We start from the raw sequence: 25,864 nt of genomic DNA, 5'->3' as shown, positions 1-25,864 counted from the left end.
ACTAGTTTATGGGTGTAAAAAGAAATTGAAGGCAGTTTATAGCTGTGTTTATTTTATATAAGCTAAACATTTAATTTAAATCTGCCCTCTAAATGAAGCATGAGACACCTTGTTACAGTGCTAACAGACCGATTGCCAAATGGGAAAAAAATAAATGGGTGAACAAAAAGTATAAGCAACACTAACAAACAGACACCAGGCAACTGGAGAGGACCAAGTGTAACACATAAATCGGTCCATTCTCTCAATACCAATCTTAAAATTTTATTTGTAGACAATTGAAAATAGCATTCTTGACATATTCTTTTTCACAGAAAGAAATTAAGGGACACATTCTGAAGTTTTTATTTAGAAGTGTCTTTCTTCACTCACAAGCATCTGTAATTCTTTATCTTGAAACTGAGCTCATGAGCAGATTATTGATACATCGTAAGCTTTTGAGGAATGTATGAGAAAATAAATTATTTACATTTTCCTTAAGGGAAAGGCTTAATTGTTTAAATCACTGTTTTATCCACAAAGCCAAACTTAGTACCTTGTGCGTGAATTCCTACTAGATGAGACGGATGGCTCAGATCCTTAGCCACTTCCACCCGACCCCACTACACCTCACCCCACTACACCCCTACTCAAATCAATGTCTCCTCAGAAAAGACAGACTTGCAGGATCCCATTTATTTACACCTTTGGTTTATACCATTCTTTCACAAGTTCGTATGAAATCAGTGTATTTTGCCGATTTGCCTCAGGCGTAAGTGTGGCACTAACGATAAGGATGGGTTCCTCACAGCTTTACACTTGACTAGATCATGACTAGAACTGGTCTCCTATGACAACAGATGATACGCCAATGTATGCATAACTGTAATGTTGCCATTCACAAGGAAAGTTTTGCACACTCAGGATGGATTGTTCTAGCAGCCTTTGGAAAATGATGCTGGGCATCTAGCTTTTCCTCTCCAAAATTTTGACCTGCGGAGGCTAGGGTGCTCTTCCTGGTCCCCTTGTCTACAGTTGAAACATTCTTCACTCAGAACTTTGACAAGGAAAGAGAAGAGTGCGTACAGCCACACTACAGTGCAAAATAGTTGTAAGTTTACCTTGAGCCAAACGTACGCTTGCAACACCAATGTCCTATATTAATGGACTAAGCAGTTGGTAGCTGAGGAAAGTATTCTCCCTAGTCTCGCTCATATTTTGCATGCCGGTCATATCTCTGCAGTCTTCACAGGTTTCACCTGGGCCCTGTGCTATTCTAGGCACCAGCAGAGCATGGTACATCACAGTCTTGTGTTGGAGTTTCTATACCTAGGGTAGATTTTTACTTTCCCTGCCTATGGCTGCTTAAAGTGCTATATCAGAGCAGTTTTTCCAGGAGAGTGTCTCCAGGAGATTGTACTTTGTGAGACTGTACTGGGGCTTCAGAGAGTCACTCTTCTCCAGAACATCCTCTGCTGATCACCTGAGGAATTCTTATTGCTTTTCCTCTCTTGTTTTTGCTCTCCTGTCTGTTCTGTATTACACTGACAGGATGCATGGCTTTAACAGAATACAACTGTCAGGTGAGCAAAGGCCAGCTAAAAAGACTGCTACTTGGCCAGGAACCATTTACCCTGTTTACTTGTGTGTCACATTAGCATGCTTCCTCTCTGCATACACATTCACAGACATTTCTAGCATTCAATACTGCTGTGCCCTGTAACGTGCATGCTATTAAGTACTTCTTGTTTATTTTGATGTTTTTGATATCTTCAAACGGTAGCCTGAACCTGAACTAACTAGATTTTAAGTTTTATGATTTTAAGATTTTAGATTTATAAAGTTTTACCCTCCGAAATAGTTAATTGAATCGCTCCAGTATGAATGTCTCCTAGTGAAGACCGTCTTACTCTTTGTCAAAATAAATTGACTATGTGAGACCTCTGCTTACTCTACCAAGACTTTATACTGCTTTGGATTTCATTACACATTTCCTACAATTTTGATTCTCGGAGTCTTGCTTTATTTTAAGCCATCTTCCAGAATCAATGGTCCCATTTGCTGAGACTCTTACTATACCTACAGAACAAGATTCACGATCTTTGTGAGCATGTCCATTCAATCCCACTCATTTCCACTCACTTCTGTGAGGACACTGTTGGTATAAATAACATCACTGAAATGTATGACAATAAGTGGTCAGCTGAAATGAGACCCACACAGGTCCTTTGCTGATACCAAGACGATATCAGACTAGAAGAAACAAAAGAGAAGATCATTTCTGTGGCATATGAGGAAGAGAAACTGCCCAATTTCCTGTGATTGACTCTAGACTGGAAGCTCTATCCCTAGAAGACAGGGAGAACCATCTGTCTCCCAAAATACTTCAGGGTTCCAGAAGAATCTAGTACTGTGAAGACTGAGTGCGGAGACCGGAAGAAGCCAAATTTCAGTTACGTTATTGAGACTGCTACTTCAAGTCTTGCCTGGAGCTAGTGCTGTCTCTGAAGCCAGGACATTCTCTTCGTTACTTAGACAAGTTTGGCCTGGGCTTTCAGATTGTTTGAACAAAAATAGCTCTGAATGATACACTATTATTGGCTTTTAATATAAAGCTGGGTTTTTTTCTTGCTGTGGCAGACACCACAGTGAATTACACAAAAGATGCTATTCTTCTTCTTTAACAGAACCTCAATTTTACTCATAAGTTAGGCAAATAATATGTTTTAGGAATTTTCCCCGCACGATGCAAAATATGAATACTCATTAGCCACACCGACTATGGGGAATTTTTATTTTCAAGACTGCCTTTAGGAGTATGCTAGAATTATAAATTATATCTATAGCATCTCTCTAAAAGCTTACATAGAAAGGATGGGGGAGAGGAAAGGGAAGGGACTCTGCAAACATGCTAACACTATGGGAGTTTTCCTACCTCCTACATGGGTCATTAAGACAGGATTTTCTCTTCCAACTTTTAGACAAAGCTCTTTGAAGAATGCAGTAATCTTGTAAAATGAACTAACCCTGGAATTCCTCATATCCACCTATATGGAACAATAATCTCCCATTGTCTAAGTTGCTGATAGATAGGCCATCATATATATATATATATATTATATATATATATATATATAATCTTCTTCACCCTGACTGATAAATCCACAAACAGTATTAATTTCCGAATCCTAAGTATATAATCAAGTTATTCATTGATTAAAAACAAATCAGTCAGAAAAAGAAACACATATTCTCAATCCTAAGCAAACCTTGACATTTAAAGGTGTTATTTATTTGGCTCCAAGAATTATGTTGACCAATTACCAAATAATATAACTTAAATTTAAGCAATTTCTATATCTTAAAAGAGAGATAAAAAGGCTGGGTCGCTGAAATGAATGTATGCTCTAAGTCTTTGTTTATTCAGGTGGTTAGAACCAGAGGACACTAGGAGGGCCATCTTGGAAAGTAGCCAGAACAAATGCCCACAAGCCTTAATGGTAACCCTGCTTCCAATTCCTAAGATTCTTAGCATTTGCTAGATCATAAATCAGTAATAAATGGAAACATATGAATGAGTCATCTGACCTATTGTGTTAGTCTTCTTTTGCTTTTTAAAAATAAGACATTTTATTAAGAAGTTAATATGTGAATATAATTATTATAATCATATTCATTCTCTAACTCTTCCTACATTCACTTCCACACCCTGTCCCCTCCCAACTTCATGTCTCCCTTTTTTCTTTAATTCATAAAGTCCAGTTTATGCCTTCAATATACTTGAAGGAGTAGATTTATCCCCTGGAATATTGTTGACCTCCCAGGGGCCACACTATTATAAAAAAAAATGACTCTCTCTCCTCCAGAATCTGTCCACTGTCTCTAGTGCCTCAGTTGAAGGACAGGATGATAAGCCCCTCCTACTTCCATGCTGGAATGTTGAGAAGCTTGCTCTTGTGCAAACTATCTTATCTGCAATGAGTTCATGAGTTCAGTGGTTCTGCAATGTCTAGAAGGCACTGTCTCATTGTCATGGTTTGAACAAAAATGTCACCCATAGACTCACATATTTGAATGCTTAATTATCAGGGAATGGTATTATGTGAGAAGGATTGGGGGGGTGCAGCATCATTGGAGGAAGTGTGTCACTGGGAGAGGGCTTTGAGGTTCCAAATCCCATACTAGCCTCCCCCTCTCTCTCTGTCTCTCTCTGCCTCTCTCTGTATCTCTCTCTGTCTCTCTGTCTCTCTCTGTCTCTCTCTGTCTCTCTCTGTCTCTCTCTCTCAGCCTATGAATCAGGATGTAGCTCTTAGCTATTTCTCCCCCGCCATGCCTGCCTGCCACCATGCTCCCTGTTACCATGCTCCCTGCCGTGATGATAATTTACTCTGCCTCTGTAACCATAAGCAAACCCCTAAACTCGCGTGTAAGAGTTGTCTTGGTCATGATGTGTTTTCACAGCAACAGAATCATGACTAAAACAATCATTCTCCTACGTTCTGACTTTCGTCCCGTGTGATCTTTCTACATTGTCTCCATTGCTGCTCCTGCACTTGTGAGGAGGCATACGATACAGGAATCCTGTTTGCTGCTGAGCATCTACAGAGACTTGGTCTCTATACTTTGGCCAGTTGTGAGTTCCTGCATTAGCTACCATCCATTGCACAAAGAAACCTCTCTAATGAAGTCTAAGAGCTCTACTGACTCATGGATTAAAAAGATGCATATTTAAAAGTCAATGTAATACTATATCCATTTAGCAAAATAATAGAAGTAGGTCCATCCCTAGAACCTGTGATTTCCTGAGCCATGTAATCTTGATCATATTTATAGTACCAGACATGTGCTTCCTACTATGTAGCTTTTTTTAAAAATCCAAATAGAAAGTGGTTGCTTTAAATCCTATAGCATTCAGGCCACTATTGAATGGTCTTATCTTGCAATGTTAATTATTATTGTAGCTCACAGAGTTCACAGCTGGTACAGCAATTATCCTAAGTTGCTTTCCATTGCTGTGATAGACACTGTGATCAAAAGCGACTTGGGAAAGAAATCACATATCCCGATCACAGCCCATCATTCAACAGAAACAGGGCAGGAGCTGAAGCAAAGACTGTGGAGAAATGCTCTTTACTGATTTACCCTCCATGGCTTGCTCAGCTGGATTTCTTACATAAGTCAAGACCCTCTGCCCAGAAGTGACACCACCAACAGAGGTCTGGGCCTTCTCATAACTATCATTAACCAAGAAAATGCCAACAGGCATGCCGATCGGCTAATCTTATGCAGGGAGGCATTTTCAAAACCAAAGTTCCTTCTTTACTGATGACCCTCGCTTGTGACCAATTAATGGAAAACAAACCAGTAGTACTATTGATGACTTTTCCCCCTGACCCTGCAGCCTCCATCACATCCCCTGGTTCTATAAAAGTTAGCCAGTATGGAGGGAACATCCTCATCCGCACCTACTTGATTTCTCCGTGTCGTGTGATCAAAGTGCACGGTGTTTACAGCAACAGGGATTTACCTTTGAGTTCCGGTCAAAAATCAAGAGCAATGGCAATAGCCCAAGTTATTTAGGGGGCATTCTATTCTTTTCACATTAGGAATCTTCCATAATCAATCGGACATGTTGTGACTTAAGACAAGTGGAAGGAAGATGCTGGTGGCAAAACGCTAGCAAACGCAAGTATAAAGACACAGGACACGTGTGCCCCTCACTTGGGCTATAAGACTATTGAAACAAAGGACCTCAAGAAATTAAAACTTCCCTCAAGAATCTCATCCTATAGGAAGGGAAAGGCTGAAGCCTCAGTGCCAGACAAAGGAGAAACTTGTCTCCTAAGAAGAGACTATATATTTCTCCAACTTATCAGACTACCTTGCAGGAAAGACTCGACTTGAGACAGAGATTGGTCAGTGATGAGTCGGTCCTAGGGGTGAACACAGCTTGACCAAGACTGCTTGTTTATACAGACTTCCTGCCATTATTCAAATCTAAGCCTCCTGAAAGTACCCTGAGGCAGGCTTGGGTATCACTACACCTCTTCGTTTGTTCCTCTTTCCAATGCAGTCATATTGAATAAACATTCTCTGCCTTTTCCCTTTCAGTTGTCTCTTTAATTATCACAATAGAGACAAGTGGTGGAGATAAGGCTTTGACCGTAGAAACACTAGTACCAAGAGGTAGTGCCACGATTTAACAATTGCCTACACATTTCAAATATGCTTTTATGCAGGGATTCTGGGGGCGTCTAACCAAAATAATGAAGCAAAATGTAATTATTTGCATGACTTGGAATTGGAGGCCCACAGCCCTCATAAAGCTAGATGTAGTAACATGCATGTGTAATGTAGGCACTCTTATGACAAGCTAGATGTAGTAACATACATGTGTAATGTAGGCACTCTTATGACAAGATGGGAGACAGAGACAGGAGGATCCCTTCTGATCTCCGGGTACAGCTAGCACAAGTAGCGACATCCAAAGAGACCCTGTCTCAAGGACTGGCATGAGGGGTTGTCCGCTAATCCTGATCTTCAGCTTGTCATGTGTGAAGTATATATTCACTTATTCATACACACACACACACACACACACACACCATATATACATATACTCAAAATAATAGTAAATGAAATATGTAAAGAACCCAAGCAAACAAATTCATTTATGGAAATTGTTTGATATATTTAAGCATTAAATCATTTTCCTGACTTTAATGTCCAATATATTCCGAACACATACAATGAAACTTTTTATATCAACACAAAAGTGTTTTTGCTAAGTATTTTATCAATCCTCTACATATTTTTTGTACTTTTGTAAAGTGTCTTGGATTTAAGCCCAAGCTGAAAATAATTAGCTTTGATAATGCTCTCAAAAAAATAGAACTTACCTGATAGAGTAGACCACTAATGGGGAAACCGTCTATGAGAATTAATGTTGATAATGAACATGAGGTGGTTTTGTAAAGAAAGAAAAGCTTGTTCGAACTTCTTTGGAGGGGTTTCTCAATCGCTTTTGAAGTATCTCATGTAATTTCAAGATGAAATTACATCATGAAGGTGAAAAGAACAACATCTAGCCGATAAAGTTGGAATAGCACTGCGCAGGGAGTGGGACTGGAAACAACTGCGTTCTACAAGGTGTCCCCAAGAGCAGGGCATTTGTTTCTGCTTTATTTGAAATAGTATTTTATATTATGAGAGGTTCATACATTTATACAGTGTATAGTGATCATATTCATCCGCCACTCCCTTCCTCCAACTCCCCCCCCCCCAGTGTTTCCTGCTCTATCTCCCACCGAAGTTTTTCCTGCTGTGGTAATGCTTACCCATAATCTCAGTAAGTTTGAGGTGAGCCTGGGCTATATAAAAAACAATAATAATTATAATTATGGCCTCATCCCTGGGTCCATTTTTTACTATTTTTATTAAACTATCAGTAAGTTGCAGAAATAAAAGTGGAACAGTAAAATGTTAATGAAAGTGAAGTTGAGCTAGTGTGGTAAATCGGTAATCCCATCGTTTAGGAAGCAGAGGCAGGAGGATTACACATGCAAGGGCATCATGGACTGTGAAGGACGTTTCTAACTAGCCTGAGCTGCATGTTTCAAAAACCATAGAGAACAAAAAGAAAAAGGAAGGAAGGGAGGGAAGGAGGGAGAGAGGGAGGAAGAGACGGGGGAAGGAAGGAGGGAGGGAAGAAGGGAAGTAGTAAGGGAGAGAGGGAGGGAAGGAGGAAGGAAGGGAGAAGACATTGGAATTGCTTATACTGCAGGGAAGATTGGGAGGCAGAATTGGTTTCCTTGAGCCCTCCTCTCCTGTGGACAAGCATCTTCCCACTTTTTACTTCAATGATGCTAATGGTTCTCCGTACTCCTGAGCAGTGAGCACATTGATGGCTCCTTCTCTCTTTGCTACTTTTTTCTTGGTCACTTCTGAATGGGTCTCTGTATATTCCAAGAATAAATGTCCAAGGGCTCAAGAACACGGCTCAAAGCCAACTGGTGTCATCTGAGAAATGCATCCCACCAGCCAGCTAGTTCCATGTCTCTCATATTTCCACAAAGTTGCAAAAACAAGAGGGAAGACAGCGTTCAGAAACTATAGCTCAGTACCTGTAGAGGTTGGAGCCAGTCCTCGAACACACAGTATTTGAATGAGAATTCTATAGACATGCAAAAGAGACTCTTAGAACTCACTTTTGCTAGGAAGCATTGACTTCTTAGTTGGATCCAGAGGGTAACCAAAAGAGAAGGGATGATTGACATCTCTGCCTTTATTCTATCTATCTTGTCCCCTTTACTCTGGCCAAGGGACAGAGACAGTAATCTCCAAAGTACAGTTACCCTGGGCTCTTGGAAGAGCAAAACCTTGCAGGTCAGAATAAGCTCCAGAGGAGAATGATTACCCCTGAGGCAAGAGGCTCCACCTTGGAGCATAAGTATCATTTGTCACCAATGCAGTCTCTCGAGGGATGACAGAATGGCAGTGATGTGGACCTCTAAAAGCCATCTTGCAGAACCAGAACTAAGACAGCATTGAGTGGCTAGCATGGCTGGCTGGCTCGTGCTTCCTCCTGCCCTCTATTTAACCCACAAGTTCCCTTTACTATACTTAACAATGGATTCGTAGTCTTCTCTCTCTGTCTTCTAACAGAGCCATAAAGAACAAATATTTCTCTCTTGTCACAATTATTTAGGTCTTTAACTGTCAGTTAGGACACATGGCCAAACCCAGTATGATGGGGCTGCTAGAGCCCAAGGTTTTTTCTTTAAAATTCCACTTATTCACAGAGGGAGGTAAAAGTTGCAGAAGTGTATTTTATGGCCTAACTGGGATAAAGACAAACTAGGAAACACTTAGAATTTTGAATCAATAAGATTCAAATAAAATGTATGTACTTTGTGTGTATGTGTGATTTGGGATAAGATGGATGGAAGAGGGCTAGAGTGTACAGCTCAATGTATGTGTAGGCCTGGGTTCAATCTCCAGCACATGCATGCACACATATGCACACATATTAGCATATACATACATATACACACACAAAGTAACATATATTCACATAAATTGGCACACATACATACATACACACCTCCCCAGGCACACACCAGGTACCATATACACACAAAGGAATACACAAAGTAACATGTATACATATATACACATAAATGAACATATATATACACACAAGGTAACATACATATACATACACACAAAGTAACATGTACAAACATACATACACACACAAAGTAACATACATACATACACACAAAGTAACACACATGCAACATACATACACACATACAAAATAACATTCATAATACAAGCATACACACACAGTAGATGAAAGAATGTAGGATAGAAAAGAAATCTGAAGTAATTCTAGGACTCTAGCTTTAGCAAACAGATGCATGGTAGATCTCAGCGTAAGTCTCCAAGGTCTGTAGCAGAGGTCTGAACTATAGTTGTAAACTTGGGCACCATTTGTCCCAATGGATTCCAAAAGTCGACAGAAACAAATTACCTGCAGGAAGAAGGAAATTTAGATGTAGGAGTGTAAGATTATCAGTGCAGTAATTGCTCTGAGAAGTCCACAGAATATGACCAAAGGAATAGCAAACAGTTGGAAAGAGAAATGCTGTCATGCTGTCGAAGACAGTAAAAGAACTTGCTGTCCATAGATGAAGGGTTTAGAGGTCAAATGCGATGAATATTCCAGTTCACCCAGTTTAGTGGCATTGGTAAGTCACATGGCTAGGTTTAGCATGACAATTAAAAGCAAAATCCAGAGTTCCAGCATGGTGGCAATACATGCCTACAACTCAGAACTGGAGAGGTTGAAGTCAGCCTGGGCTACACAGACAGACTCTGTCTAAAATAAATAAAACCCAATAAAACTGCTGTCCTTTTAATGACAGCAGGAGTAAGTCTCAATGATGATTGTGTGGAACCATTAACATTTTACAAAAGCAAGGGGGTGACAATATCTTAGGATTCCACAAGAGACAGAACATCTAGAACTTTCTGGATTTAGGAAAACCTTCAGCACCCTCCAGTTAAAATGCCGGAACCTGGGCAGTAGTGTGCCAGCCTGGGTGAGCTGAGGAGTACAGTAGTCTGTCGTCTATTGACTTCCTATCACAGCTGTGTGACAAGAATCACACATGATCACAGAGTAACTTAAAACAGCCCAGTTGCATTATTTCATAGTTCTGGAGGTCAAAATTCCAAAACAAATGTGTCTAGCCCACGGTCAAGGTGTCAACAGCCAACGGGGCTGTCCCTGCTAGCGGTCCTGAGCAACAGGATTCTTGGCACTTTCCAGTTTCTATAGGGTAATTAAACATCTCGACTGAGGTGCCTTTCTTATCTGCAGGGCCAGCAGTGTTGTGTATCAGTTATTTTCCTTGGCACTGTGACCTAATCACCCCACAAAGCTCCACTTAGGGAAAGCAGGCTATGCTTCACCTCAATGTCACGATGGGGGAAAGCATGACAGCCGGGTTTCGGCTGGAGCCACAGGAGCCTGTGCCAAAGTTTACTACATTTCTACAAGTCATGGGGGAGGGCAGAGAAAGAGGAAGATGAAAGAGAATAGGGGAGGGGACATGGGGGAAGGACAGCGAATGAAGGAGGGGATGGAGAGGAGGATAGGAGAAGTAAGGGGAGGAACAGAGGGAGAGGGAGACCAGGGAAAAGGAGAGGAGAGAGAAGACTGACTCAGGCCAGAGCCAGAACCAGGCCGTAACTCATAACTCATAAGCTTGCTCCGAGTGATTGTGTCTGCCAGCCAGGTCTCTTAATAACTTCAGGTAACTTTCTGGTTGACCGCATCTCTCTCTCTTGGGATTACATTGAGTCTACCATGGTAATGCAGGGCAATCTTTCCATCTCAAGATCCAGTTATTTTTGCAAAGGTGCTTTGTCACACAAAGTCGCATTCTTTCTGGTTTGGGAGTATCCTCTAGAAGCGTTACTTTGGTCATTGAGAGAGGTGTTATTCGGAAAAACCCATATCTCTGTTTCCAAAGTACTCAGCAAAGCTTGCTGAAAATTACCAGTAGAGCCTGCACATCGCCCTCTGGCCAATGTTTCATATAAGTGAACACCTCAGTAACAAATTTCAGCAGTGTTGCTCTGCAGTGATGGAGTGCTCGCAACATGGAGAGTTTGCTCTGAGAGTTATGTGACAGTGCTACTCGGCTGGCACAAGTCACAGTGGATTTAATGTTCAGAACAAAATAAATAAACCCCCCAAATCAATTTTGTGTGACCCTTCAGCTGCTACAGAAATCATTGCAGTTTATCATATCGTATGCCCAATTTAAAATACAATCTTTAGCCAAGATGTGTTGATTTAGACCATACAGCACACACAGGGGGCTGGTAAAGTTCGTGATAACATTGTCACTTTAGTGCTAATCCAAAGACAGAGAGGAATGGGTGTGGGTTAAGGAAGAGAGAAACTTCCTGGAGCAGGGTAAATGGTACACAGCTTCAAACTTGTACAAGAAATATGACTGCATCTCATTGCCAGAGATGTCGGCAGTGTCAAGTCAGCTACATAAAAATTACTTTTTTTCTTCTTATGTAAATAAAATTTTAATAAGCAAAAATCATGTCCTTAATCCTGTCATTCTCAAGGGAAAACCTCTAACATTCTTTGTTATTATCAAAGAATAACTATGCCAATGCCATCATTCCCATAATATTGTTTTGCTTCTCAATGCTACATCACACCAGAAACAGTAAATCATCTGAAAATGAACATTTAAACTAATAGCCTTCCTCATGTGCCACTGGGTAGGAGGAGGAAATCAGGGACAACCAGAGCCTAAAAGCTTGAAAGTCATACTGATGGACGATGAGTCTGTGCTGTGTGTTTTCCCATAAGCCCAGAGACAGACTTCTGCCTGCTGTCTTCTCTCTTTTGTCCCTTCAGACTATCGCCTGGGTCTCTTCCTGCCATGAATTTTCTGACCTTTCCACCAGGGTTCATTTTGCCTCTGGGTTCTTGCCAGCATGGTGATCATTACTTTTCTTCTTTATTTTCTTTGAACAACCAACTACTCAACTTTTCTGAAAGGTGCATTGTGGACCTGCTCATTGGAAGGAGTTAAACATTTCTAAAAATCCCCTTCTTTTTCTTAGATTGACTCTCTCCTGGAGTAGCACATGATGCTAACAGTATTTATACCTTCTCAACTTTGTTCAAAAACCAATTCTGTATAATATCCAGAAATGACTTGAGACTTCAAATTCTAGAAAGAGGATGAGAGTCATGTTCCCTTACCTTCCCCCAGCAGAATACCTGTGCTGTAGGCAAGCCGACAGAAGACGAGTGTTATGGTAGGTGTTGGGAGCACCTACCCTCAGTGAGTAGACACTTTAATGGACTATGGAGCCTTTCGAGAGTGGAGCCTGGCTGTCAGAAATAGGGCCAGCAGAGTTGCACCTTGGTGCCTTGCTTTCAGTCCTGCCCTTTCTGAAGGCTGTAACTTCCCTGGTCCCAGTCCAGAGCTCCCTAGAGTGAGAACTGTCACCATGTGAAGGAGAGCTGTCGCCCACTTCTGCAGCTCCAGGACTGACTTACTTTCCCCTGCCTCCCTATCATGATGATACTTAAACCCTCATCCCTATCCTACTTGTTTCTGTCAGGGAGATTCATCAGTGACATAAAGTAGCTCACAGAAGTGAATAGTCATTGACCTCTGCTGACCAGGTGTTTGTTGTCTAACTCCTTGCGCTTTTCTCCCACTTCCTACCTCTGACCAGCGTAGGAAGGTTTTGTACACATTCATTCCCTCTGAAGATTTGGTAATCTTAGTCTATATACACAACTGACAATAGGCATAAAACAAGAAACAAATGCTAACATGAGGAAATAGGTGGACGCATGCAAAGCACACAGAGGGCTGGACAGATGAGACTTACACAGACCTAAGCAAAGACAAGAGGCCTTAGGTTCTAGAAGAGACAGGAGGTCGGAGCAGGCTCTCGAATGCTGAAAGGGCAAATCTCCCTTTTAGGACTATATTGTTAGACAGAGAATTGTCCCAATGAAAGTTACATCTGACGATCTCTGATCTCCGACTGAACCAGGTGTCAGACCCCCACCTCCACTCTTTCCCCTCCATTCTCTTCCTCAGAAAGGATCCTTTCTAGGTACAAAGAATAACAGATAGAAAAGCATGCATACTTACATGCAATGGCTTTTAAGCCACCAATGTAAGTGTCTAAGATACTAATTTCATTTACAAAATGAAGAGCTGTTTCCAGAGGTAGTTTTTGAGTAGCCATCATCAAAGATTTACATTTCAGGGTGCCATGGTTAGGCTTCCCAACCAACCCATGTTAGTTTTACGTCATCAGCTGTGATACAGTTTCATTGTTTCTCCACCTAATTACCACCTTCCCAAGCTGACCCCAAGGTATCATTCCGTCTTTCTGTGACAATGTCCTTAAGTCTTTGGGGGCATATTATCTGACTGCAGCAAGCCTTAGGGATAAAGGGGGCTCACTCATAAAGTCTAAAGAGTCTTTGTTTCCATCTGAAGTATGATTCTCACTTCCTCTGCCCTGTGGAGCCTCTCTCTTCTCTGTCCACTCTTCACAGGAAGAGACTCCTTTGCCGAGAATGGAAATGAACCATTCAAACCCAAAACAGAAACAAACAGAAGCAAACAAACCAATCCCTCCAACACTCTTCATTTACTCTGGACGCCCTGGAGATAATTTAGCCAAGTATAAACTATTGAGATGTTTCTGGGATATAATCTAATCAAAGGAGGCTGTGAAGACCATTTAGTTAGCCTAACATTTACTACAGGAGCCCTGTGGCACAGCCAGGGAGAGGCACAAAGAACAGAACAGATGCTGTCCCTTCTCCAGTCTTGTCAAGAGCAGGCTCATCTGTATGCCTGCTGGCCTACCTTTTCAGAATTGAATCAAAAGCTCAGTCCACCATGCTTCTCTCAAAGGTCAGCAGAAATCTGGTTGATAAGAATCTTCTGAGGAGATTTGACTTTGAAAACACAGATTCCCAGGCATTCTGATCCACCCACCCAAACAGAATTTCAAGGCTGAAGCCAGTTGTCAAATTTGGGAATCATTTTCATAGTTTCCAAAATCTAACCCACGGTTATCAAGGAGGAGAAGCAGGTCCTACTAGGTTAGTTCTAACCATTATATCTCTCTTTTTTTTAAGAGATTCAACTCAGAAATGTTGCATTCAGTGTTACAGAATCCTGACAGTATATTTTTATTGTTGTAGAATTAATATGCAGTCCAAGCACTCATGAGGCAGAGAGGCGGCTGCCTGGTCTTCACAGAGAGTTTCAGGATTGCCAGGGCTACATAGAAAGACCCTGTCTCAAAAATGAAACAAAACAAACAAAAGGAATTAATATACCTTCCCAGTGAGAAATCTTTCAGAGAATTTTCATTCACAAATGATTATTAAGAAAGACAGAAAACTAGGAAGAGTTTTATTTCTTTTTTATATATAAATAAAAGAGGCATATCCCAACTGGTGTGCCACTTGGGAGCCCATGTATGACAAGGGGTGAACCCCAACTCCCCAGTGGACATTGGCAAGCATATAGGATTTTCAAAACCAGCCCTAAGTGACTCAGAGGGATGGGCATTTGCACAGAGGAGGAGGCTGGCACAGTCTTAGAGGCTGAACAATAATCCTGGGTGACTCTAAGATGAGGTATTTAATCACCTCAACACTGAGTCTTTCTTATTGAGTAAATACTTGGCAAGCTCAGCATCCGCTTGAAAAACAAGGAGGAAGAAAACCCAGCAAACCTGTCAGAGTGAGTGCCCAGTGCGGGTAATTGTTCATGCTAATCCGGACTGTCCTTCGGGGCTGCCATTCCCGTGCCCCATCGCAGCAGAACACGACTGCAGGAGCCAACATCTCTTCATCATCATGCTCTGTGTACAAAGGCCCAAGCACTAATTGCTAGGAAAATGAATGAGCTAAATATGTCTACAGAAGATTCTTGTGTCACAGCTAAAAACAAAGTAGGCCACATTTGATTCCTAAACCAGACAGTGATTCTCCATTCAGTAAGTACTTGAAGGAGACAGCAACAAATGGACTTAAAGGAGACACCCCTTTTCAGCAATATGGTGCTTAAAGCCATTCACTATGGTAGGAACTCCTGCACTCGATAATTGATGTTTGGACCCTCGGGAACGACGCGTTACAGATATTATCCCCTGGTTACAGTTCACTGGCTAATAGACGAAAAGTTTGAGGGATACCAGATTAGAGGTTCACTGTGGAACTTTTCAGAACTCCTCCAGTGGCTACAAACAAACACAGACTGTCCTCAAAAATGCATCCCTACTCTTAGGCTCTAAGCTATCCCTTTAAGTATGGTTCCCTTTGCTATAATCTACTTAGGCACTATTGGCTATTTTTTGTGTAATTTTCTTGAGGAGCTTTGCTAAGAGGGCAGTGACCGTGAGGATGAGGAGGAAATGCCCAAAGGCACAGGTCTCAGTTCTACTATCGTTTGCTCCTTCCAGGCCAATACAGAAAAGTGAGCAGCTCAGGCCAGACGCAAGAATGCTCCTGAACTCCTCATTCTTAACCTTGCTAAACATGCCTGACTTCCACCACCCGTGTATTGTCCACTTTTCTCATTGCTGTGAAGGAAGAAAGGAATGTGTTGACTGGTGATTTCAGAGCATTCAGTCCGTGGTTACCTAGACCACGACTTCGGTGGAACATTGTGGCAGTAGGAGCCTATCAGGGAGGAGGCTGTTCACTTCATAAAAGTCAAGGAGTGGGGAGCAAAGTAGGAATTGGGGACCGGATATAGGCTTGCCATCAAAGACCTACTTCCTCCAAATATGTCTCATTTCTTACTGTTTCACTAACTTCAAGAAGAAAAAAAAAACAAAAACCCACCACACAACAGCTGAGTTCAGGCATGCAGCACAGGAACCTGTGGGAGATAATTCACATTAAAGTGATAACCTGTTTCATCATCTCCTTGCTGCAATCTTTAACTCTCTGTTTTATTCCTATTTGATGTCTATTTGCCCCCATCAGGACTGAGAACTGGCTTTGTTCATACGGTCAAGCATTTTTCTCTACCACCGAGCTACTCTCTCAGCCCATTCACCTCTGTGTTAAGTGTGGTCGGAAATGAGAAATAACAAGAGCTGTCATATGCTAACAAAACTTTCTGCAAGTATGGCAGCTTCACACTCTGACTGTGGCTAGTCAGGTCTGTGCCTCTCTCACAGTCTCTGTCTTTGAAACTCTGGGTAGGGAATGAAAACTTAGCTTTCTTGGTCAGATGGAAGACCCTCCCTCCATAACCAAGCAGGCATGACTTTGCAAGTTGAGATATCAATCTGATCTGCTGGCAGAAGTCTGGGAGACTGCGAGTATTTGAGATTTGGGACATGTAAGCTGTCAGAACCTTAGAGAGCATTGTCACTCCTGCGACAAAGGAGTGATTACTATTAAGGGAAAGGAAAAGGAATGATTAGTTGTTGCTTTCAAAAACAACCAGGGGGTGGGGCCTGAGATAATGTTCCAGACAGCTAGTGTACATGTTCCCTCAGCTTGACGAAGATTTTCAAAAGCCTTTGCCATTTTGGACAAGCAGGAGGCCAGGAGGATTGCTCAGTGGTTACTGAGTACTTCCCAGAATCCATGGAGGGCAAACATCTGTAACCCCAGCTCTCCTCCATGAGACAGGAGAATCTCTGGAAGCTCACGGGCTAGCCTGGGGTACACAGCAGAGCAGCAAACCACAAGAGATCCAATCTCAAACAGAGGAAGGCCAGAAACAACCGCTGAGGTTCCTGTGACCTTCACACGTGCACCATGGCACATGTGTATCCCCGAACACAAGAAAGGGAACACATGTTTTTTGTGTTGTACGCCTAAAGAGATCAACAGTAAGATCACTATGTAGGAAACACCCCTTTTGTCATACATACCCATTAGCTCGTCTCCCGCTCAGCTTCTTCATTTCGTACAGAGAAACAATGCAGTGGGGAACTTAAGGATTCTCTCCAGCTCTCCTTTGCTCAGCGTCCTGGTCTTTGTCTAATTCTTTTCTAATTGTCAACTTTCTGAGCCACAGATTGATCCATCGATCGGTCAATCGATCGATTATGTTGAAGGCTGGACTTCTGGCACAATGGCAATCAGAACGTGCTCGATGAAAGTTGGGCTTGACTGAGGAGAGGATAGGGTCCTTGTGACAGATGCTGGTAGCGCCCTTAAGAACAGACACCAGTAACTGGAGAGATGACTCAGCGGTTAACAGAACTGGTTGCTCTTCCAGGAGACCGGGATTCAATTCCCACCACCCATATGGCAGCTCAAAATGATTCGCAACCCCAGTTCCAGGGGATGCGACACCCTCTCCTTTCCTCTAAGTGGCCTGCATCCGCATGTTACACAAAATAAAATAAATAATCTTTGGGTACGTGCATGCCTATAATCCCAGCTCTTTGGAGGCAGAGGCAGAATGATCACGTTTGAGTCCCATCTGAGCTCCGTAAGACCCTGTGTCAAAGACGGCGAAGAGGAAGGGATACTAACTACTGCACTTCCAGTCTCTCACCCTCCATGGGGCCACGGAAGGTGGGCACCTACAAGCCAAGAAGGCTTCATCAGAGTCTGAACATCTCTAGAACTATGAGAAACTGTCCACTGCCTAAGACACCCAGTATGTGATCCTACTGAACCCCGCCATGTCTCTCCACGCCTTTCCCTTTCCACCTTCTCTCTCTGCCGTTCTCTTTCAGAGTAAGAATTAAAATGTACTATCTAACCTCACCTAGGTAAGGCCTCTGGTTGCTGTACTTTGCCCATTTATCATTAGGAGCAGACGACCAAGGTATTTATCTATAATACTACATAGCCTGACTCCCTTCAGACTACATAAGACTTTCACCATTATCTACTTTCATTTATCTTAGAGAGAAAGAAGGAGTTGGGGGAAGGAGAAGAGGAAAAATGGGGAGACCAGGTGGCTTCTGGAGTGTCACTGCACTCTGGTTTTTCATTTCACAGTGAAGGACAAGGAGAGGTGAAAGAAATTTGACAGAGGGGTCAAAGTGAAAGGTGTTAGCAGCCAAGCATGCCCAAGGGTAGGAGCTCCAGACACATCTGTCACCACCCCTGGGCTGCCAAGCTTGGTTTTCCCACCCTGGTGTTCTTCTTGGCCTCTGTCCACTACCTCACCTTGCTGGGATCTTTTGCCTTCTCCTTTCCACTACTGTTGAAACCTACTTCAGACCATAAGAACCCATTGCAAACCTGCATTTCCACACTTCCACTCTCAGGGGACACAGACAAAAATTGATCTGTTGAGAGTGACCAGTCCTCCTTCCCAAAATACCTGTGAGGACAGGGTAGCCATGTACATCAAAAGTTACACAGCCACCTGGATCTCAGAGACTGCTTACCCAAAAGAAATGCCTGCCCAGCACTGGCCAATAGGAATATGAGAGTTTCACAAACTCAGGCCATGTGATTGCAACTTTCTGGTAGAATGTGTGGATGAAATAAATTTCAACATCATGCTTTATCTGATGCCAAAATATTACTACTTTAATAACAGCAAAAATTAATGAGATATTTCACATTTTTTCCAAGCTAGGTGTTATCCAATCAATGCCTGTTTCACCTTTACAGCACACCTTAAGTCAGAATAGCCATATCCAGTTGCTTATTGGTCATATGTGGTTGGTTACTGTAGCTGGCAGCACAGCTCTGGCCCGATGTAAGATGGGGGGCCCATAGTGTGTCAGAAGCTAAGGAAAACACTCTAATGATGGACAGCTTTTCCTGAGCTGAAATGCATATGCCTTCTTCAGAGACAACCAACCAAAGAACTCTGTAAAATGTTATATCTCACTGTCCTTTCTTTTTCTATTTTTTATTCTCTGTGTGGTGTGTGTGTGTGTGTGTGTGTGTGTGTGTGTGTGTGTGTGTGTGTGTGCATGCGCATGCGCTCGTCCGTGTCTGCCTGCCTACCTGCCTCTGTGAATCTATGTCATGTGTGTGTGTGCCAGTGCCTGTGGAGGTCAGAAGAGGTTATTTCAGGGCATCTGAGGGTACCAGAGGTTATCAGAGTATATCACAGGGTATCAGGGGGTATCTAAGGGTATCAGAGATTATCTGAGGGTATCTGAAGGTATCAGAGGTTATCAGAGTATATCACAGGGTATCAGGGGTTATCTAAGGATATCAGAGATTATTTGAGGGTATCTGAAGGTATCTGAGGGTATGAGAAGGTATCTGAGGGTATCTAAGGGTATCAGAGGGTATCTGAGGGTATCAGAAGGTATCTGAGGGTATCTGTGGGTATCTGAGGGTATCTGAGGGTATCTAAGGGTATCTGTGGGTATCTGAGGGTATCATAGGGTATTTGAGGGTATCTGAGGGTATCAGAAGGTATCTGAGGGTATCTGTGGGTATCTGAGGGTATCTGAGGGTATCTGAGGGTATCTGAGGGTATCAGAGGGTATCTGAGGGTATCTGAGGGTATCAGAAGGTATCTGAGGGTATCTGTGGGTATCTGAGGGTATCTGAGGGTATCTAAGGGTATCTGTGGGTATCTGAGGGTATCAGAGGGTATCTGAGGATGTCAGATCCTCCTAGCAGCTGGAACTGCAGGAACGCTTTGCCTCCAGAGACAGGCGCAGATGCGTAGTGTGTGCTGTGAACCACTGAATGTCTCCCCTACTCCTTTGGCTGCTTTCTAACTTAAGAGAGTTGAGCAAATTACTATGTCCTTCAATATCAACATTAGCATTTCACATAATGAGAACTAAAATTTCTAAGACATCCTTGAAATGTAATAATTTGCAATAATAATTCCTAAGATCAAAGAATGGCTTGGTGTCTCCTCATCCCATTTGTGACCCACGAGGATGCTGAACATTGTGCTATAGGAATCCAAGCTTCCCCCTGAGATGTTTAGGAAAGGTTCTAACTTTTATTCACTAATGAATTTGGGTGATTCTTTACCTGAACACACACACACACACACACACAGAGAGAGAGAGAGAGAGAGAGAGAGAGAGAGAGAGAGAGAGATAGGGATATGATAGCAGATATGTTTGTGCATATCTGTGTGTGTGTGTGTGTGTGTGTTTAAGGTCTCACTCTATATCCCTAGCTGGCCTTTAGCTCCTGTCACATTCCCCTGAGAGCTAGAAATCGCTCTGAGAGCTAGCCATCGCAACCTGGCTTGGGTAGAAAGCCTGCTTAGCCATGGTTCTCAAGAGTATATCAGATTTGGTCCTTGGCCTTGTCTTCACTGAGAATGGAGAAAACAATGGGCTTCCCATTATAGTATGTCAACTATTGAATCCACGTATCAGGATGCTATTGGCTCCATTATCCATAAACTGATATCCAAGCCCTTGAAATCCCTTACTACTTACACCTAAGTCTGATTTTTGCATGACTCGGAGAAGTTTGATGGTAAAAATCCCAAGTACAGAGTGGTAAGGAGGGTGGCATTTCTAATAAGATGGTGTTTACTCCTCAGGGGCCAATGGGCTGCGTTGTGGGATTCATTTTCCAGGACGCCTGGAAAATGTGCCGATGATTCACCTTTCATCTCATTGGTGGACTCTCCTTCCCCTCCCTCACTTCTTCATCCTCAACTCAGAGATTTGCTAATGGCCATGATACTGGATTAACTGATGTCCTAGAGGATGTTCAATTTTATTTTAAAATGTCGACCAGTCTTCTGACCTAAAAAAACTGAATCTCTGTGATGGATCCCATGCAAGCAATTTCCTGACTGGGCTCAAATCATACTCCTGACCACTCTGAAGCTTGGGCTGAGAAATTTGTCTTTCCATAGTACCGTATCCTCTGAAAGGAGCAAGGGCAAGTTTTGCTACTGTTTTTCAGGCACATAAAAGTATAATTTGAAGTATATTTTCCTTATTGAAGCTTTTGTGAATGATTCTTTGTGGGAAGAAAAGAATGAATCCTGGGATGACTGTTGTTTGGGGTTTGTATTTTCAAGGTTGGCACATTCCCTTGCTTAATTGAAAGTAGAATGTGTATATATATATATATATATGCATATATATATATAAATATATATATGATATGGTGAGGACTGACTTTTCTTCCTATCCAGAGGCTTCCAAGTTCATTCATGAGCACCCCACTCTCTCCTCTCATGGGAATCTGGCTTCTGTTCTCAGAACGTCTCACAAGTATTGCAACATTTGGGCTGTCCTACGAGAATATGCAAAACGAAGCGTTTTCCTCTTTGCTCTCTGAGTTCTGGGAACTCTGACAGAAAAATGACTTTCCTCTTTTGTTGTTTGTTTGTTTGCTTTAGCAACCAACTCAGTGGAAGTGCTCTACGGAGGTCTCCCACCTGTGGAAGAAAGTGACAGAAAGATTACCCTGATTATGGAGCTGTCCACCCAACTTTCCCTTCAGACTGAGAAGATCACTCAGCTCGAAGACGTCTTAGCGGAAAAGGAAAAGAAGATCGAGGAGCTGGAGGCTGAGCGAAGTTCCCAGTTTCCCCAGGATGAAGATAGACTTACGGAAGATTTACAAGAATCCCCCAGTGTATACGATGAGGACAGGAAGGCTCTCGTGGCCTCTGATGAGGAGCATGATGATTTCCCATGTGACAATAAAGTTTAGTAAGTGTCATCAAGGTGGAGTCCAAAACCCCAATACTCTGTCCAGTTCAAGTTTGCAGGTTTGAGTATTACCTACCACGTTCATGCTAGAAGAAATGCACAGAGGGGGGACATTGAGAAGCACACCTTGAAAGTGGGTGCACTGAGCAGTGGAATGCTGTTGTGTCTTTAGACATTCCTGGTTGACGGTGGGGGAGGGAAGAACACCAAATTAGGCAACTAACGAAAGGACTTGGTACTCTCCTCTTAGTAGAGGTTTGCCACACCGTGAAGAAAGGATGCTAAGTGTCCCTTTGTGCAGCACTGTTTGGGAAATGAGAGTGTGTTGGAGGGCCAGCTTCAAGTTGGGGAAGCTCAGAGCACAGAAGAGCAAACTCATTACCAAGAGAGTAAACAGCTACGCAGCCTGTCCTTTCATGTCCTCTAAAGTTTATTTCTTTATGGCATGAATTTTACCAACATTAGCAAGGGTAGAAACAAAATGTTGAAGCAATTAAAAAAAAAATGAATCAGAGCTGTGGTCCTTTGGGACAAGGTTCTGGACAGTATCTCTCTGGGAAAACATACAATACTGATTGCACCCCCCTTAGGAGAAAAAAAAAAAGAGGACAAAGGAAAACAGACATTTCTGTTAGGGTGAAAACAAAGCAGTGAGCTGGGTAAAATGATGGCAGAGAAAGCAGCAGCACTGGTAACGGGAAGCAACCTGTAATGGGTGGACCGCAAGAACCCTGTCATGTTCCTCTCCCTGTCATGGTCCTGTCACTTAAATGATCCACCCTACCCAAAGGGCACGAATGGGAGATTTCAGAACTTAACGCTCCTGGTCCATGAACCTCATGATAAGCCACGCTGGCTGGCTTCTGAGCGTGGTTACAACTCAATGCAATTTGCCCAGTTCAACAGACAGGCATCACAAAGCCCAGTATTAGATGTCAGAAACACAGCAAATTAAGAATCATTTTTAAAAGCAAGGAGTTCATATGCATATAAAAGCCTTCTTAAATATGGAGATGGGAAATAGCAGAGAGAATGCGAGTGAGTCCAGGGGTGGGGATCCTGCCTGCTGTAAAGAGGGCCTCACAGGGGTTGGGGGATTTAGCTCAGTGGTAGAGTGCTGCCTAGTGCAAGCAAGGCCCTGGGTTCAGTCCCCAGCTCCGAAAAAAAGAACCAAAAAAAAAAAAAAAAAGGGGAAAAAAAGAGGGCCTCACATTTGTTGAGCAGTCCTTATAATATGGAGCCCTGGCCTTTGATGTTAGACCAGAAACACATATGCTAATGAGCCAGAAATATCCTCGTGAGTATAATCCAAGATGACAACTTTAGGTAGACTCCAAATACAAATTTTATACATTTATTCCCTGGTTCCTGGGCAATTGCTCCTCGCAAGCTAGGATGGGACCAGTACTATTAACAGAGTACACAGTCTATGTGTACGTCCTAACTACATGGGAGACAGTTTCCAAACCAGCGTTCCTGCCCTTCCCTTCTTCCTTTCCCCCTCCTCTCCCCCCTCTCCTCTTTCCCTTCTTTTCTCTTTAAAGGAACCCATGTAGCCTCTTTTGGACATATGATAGCGTTGAGATTGTAGGTATTCATCAAAAGAAAACTACAAAATAAGTTGTTTTCTAAAATCGTATCTCACCAGTTCTGTAGGCTTGTATGCTGTGCTATGATTCTCCTATATTTGAACATAACCTCACTTCGTATATATGGCTACATGTGTCTGTCTGTGCATGTGTTTGTGTGTCTATGCGTATGTGTCTGTATGTCTTTGTGTCTATGTGTCTGTGTGCCTTGTGGTGTTTAATGTCAGAGATAAGACCGACTCAAAGCTTACTGGTCATGAGTACCGACCGAAAGCAGCTGACAGCACTTCTTCACCTTTTCTGAGGTGTCTACACCAGCCCTACAGAATTGCCTTCCGACATTCCTTCTTGGGCACCTTCTCATCACCCTGGGTGGCATGATCACCTTGGTTTAGCTCCATGATCTTTGTAGTCAGATTTCTTCCCCCACCCCCCCGGAACTGAGGACCGAACCCAGGGCCTTGCACTTGCTAGGCAAGCGCTCTACCATTGAGCTAAATCCCCAACCCCAGCTCCATGATCTTTGATACTAGCTATATACATCATCTCTGGCTCTAACATTGGCCCTGACACAACAGTGGTGCTGAGGCTTGGCCTCTCCTCCCTTGCTATGAGTTTATGAGGGAAATCTTCAAATCTTCACCTTCTGGAAAGAATAGAGCATTCCACAAGACAAGCCACATCTCGTCTTGATATGTTCTGTTAATGTGCTAATGGAACTTCTACTTCTATTTTGTGAAAGATTGCCCTAAGCCCCTAGGGTACTAAGGATGATAAGAAAGGAGAGGAGAACAAGACAGAGGAAATCACATCATATCCTATGAGGGCTCATGTTAGGTTCTACATCAACTTACTGGTTAGTGCCCAGGCTAGCCTAGCAGGAACGCAGCTGCACAGTGGAGATACGTAATGGAATTAATGACTAATTGAGCCTGTCACCTCTACATATCCAGACAGCAGACCTCAGAGAGAAAAATATCAAGGGTCATTGAACTTTTAAAACACATGTTTATAAAAAGTTGATCTTGATTCCAGTCTGTGTTGCCCTCAAATCTGAAGGTGGGAAGGTACTTGGTCTAAACATCGATAGGCTAATTTGTGCTGCTAATATTTTGGTAACAAGGACTTTTTTCAGTACCTATGACTTATAGAGCAGGGGAGACATTGACTCTATATCTCCGTTTTCTATTTAACTTCCTCTGAGTACTTTCTAAGTGGAAAAAAATCACATTCCCGGATGAATCCCTGGGAGCTCAAGGGATCCTCTTCTTTGGAGTTTGAAGCAGTGGGAAACACCACCAACAACAACAACAACAACACACAAACAAACAAATAAAAAGCAGGTGTTGCCAAGAACAAGGTACAAAGCTGAGACCAACACCCAAGGGTGCCCTCTGAGCTCTCCAAGCATACTGTGGCACACACATGCTCAAACTCACAGCAAGGATTATACATCCACCATACATATATACACATATATGCAGGTAATCATCAAAATAATAAAATCTAGAGAATAAATTAGTTAATGAATAATTGAAGCCATTTTCTAATACTCTAAAACCATTTCCAGAAAAACAGTTTTAATTATGTCTTTTCACTAATCATGAGTTTTTTCAGAAAGTTAAATTGAATAGGGAGATAGTCAGAGTAAATGTAATTAGCAATCATTTCATTTCCTTTTTATTTCAAATGCTCCCAAATATATTCATAGCAAGATGAAACTGTTGAAAGTAATAGACTTTAAAAATGAACAGAAATTAAGTCATTGGCCCAGAAATACAAATGAGGATTCAGTTCCAATAACAGCAAAGAAACCACAATTTAAAACAATCTGTCTAAATGTATTTCTAGGAAAGAATAAATTCAACCAAATTTTAATTATCTGGTACCCATGCTTTCTCCCAAATCCAATTACTTTCTTCCACATGCTAATGTAAAAGATTTTTGCTTTAACAAAACAAATAGAGAAATGTTGGCAGTTTCTACAAGCCTATATCAAAATAATATTTACTTGACAATTAACAAGTACATGAATAAAACTATTCCCCAAAGTATTTTACTTTATGCTTGTGGGGGGGCAGATGAAGTCCCGAGTGTATATGTATTGTTGACCCAAATACAAACATGTCAAAGATCCCAACACCTCAGGTCCATGGAAATGGTAAGACCTTCCTCAGGCTAGGCTCTGAGGAACAGCAAGGTGGTACCCTGGTCCCTGGTCCCTGGTCCCTGGTCTCTAGTCTCTAGTCCAAAAACTGCACAGGAAGTATCTACCAAAGCTTCCTTCTCTAGGTTGACCGCAGCTGAGACTGATCCCCTATAGAAGCCCCCTGTTGAGATTAGATGGCCTGCTTCCTACCTCAGCCATTGCTAGTGAGCGTGCGGAGTTTCAGTGTGCTGAGGCAAGTCCGTCCGAGTGCCTGCCTGCCCATCCCCAGAACCTGGCATTGTCTTCGTTCCCTGTCATCCCAAAGAGGTCAATCCCAAAGTCATGCAGGTCCCAGCACCTTTTTTAATGTTAATTTATTCTATGTATGTGGACATTGTGCCTTAGTGTATATCTGTGTACCACATGTACGTCTACTGCCCACAGAGGCCAGAAGAGAGATCCC

General features: G+C 42.4%; 1 protein-coding gene across 1 annotated transcript in view; it reads left to right on the top strand.

Annotated features, from left to right (window-relative positions):
- Ccdc192 (coiled-coil domain containing 192) overlaps positions 1–21,697 on the top strand; it is a 195,931-nt gene extending 174,234 nt beyond the window's left edge. Inside the window, 1 exon segment of the mRNA XM_032885914.1 lies at positions 21,348–21,697. Coding sequence (XP_032741805.1) covers positions 21,348–21,664 — 317 coding nt within the window. The 3' untranslated portion in view covers positions 21,665–21,697.
- Positions 21,698–25,864: the final 4,167 nt, after the last annotated feature.

The sequence above is a fragment of the Rattus rattus genome, chromosome 15, assembly GCF_011064425.1.
Source record: "Rattus rattus isolate New Zealand chromosome 15, Rrattus_CSIRO_v1, whole genome shotgun sequence".
Classification (NCBI taxonomy): Eukaryota; Metazoa; Chordata; class Mammalia; order Rodentia; family Muridae; genus Rattus; species Rattus rattus.
This window is presented reverse-complemented; position numbering and strand designations above follow the sequence as displayed.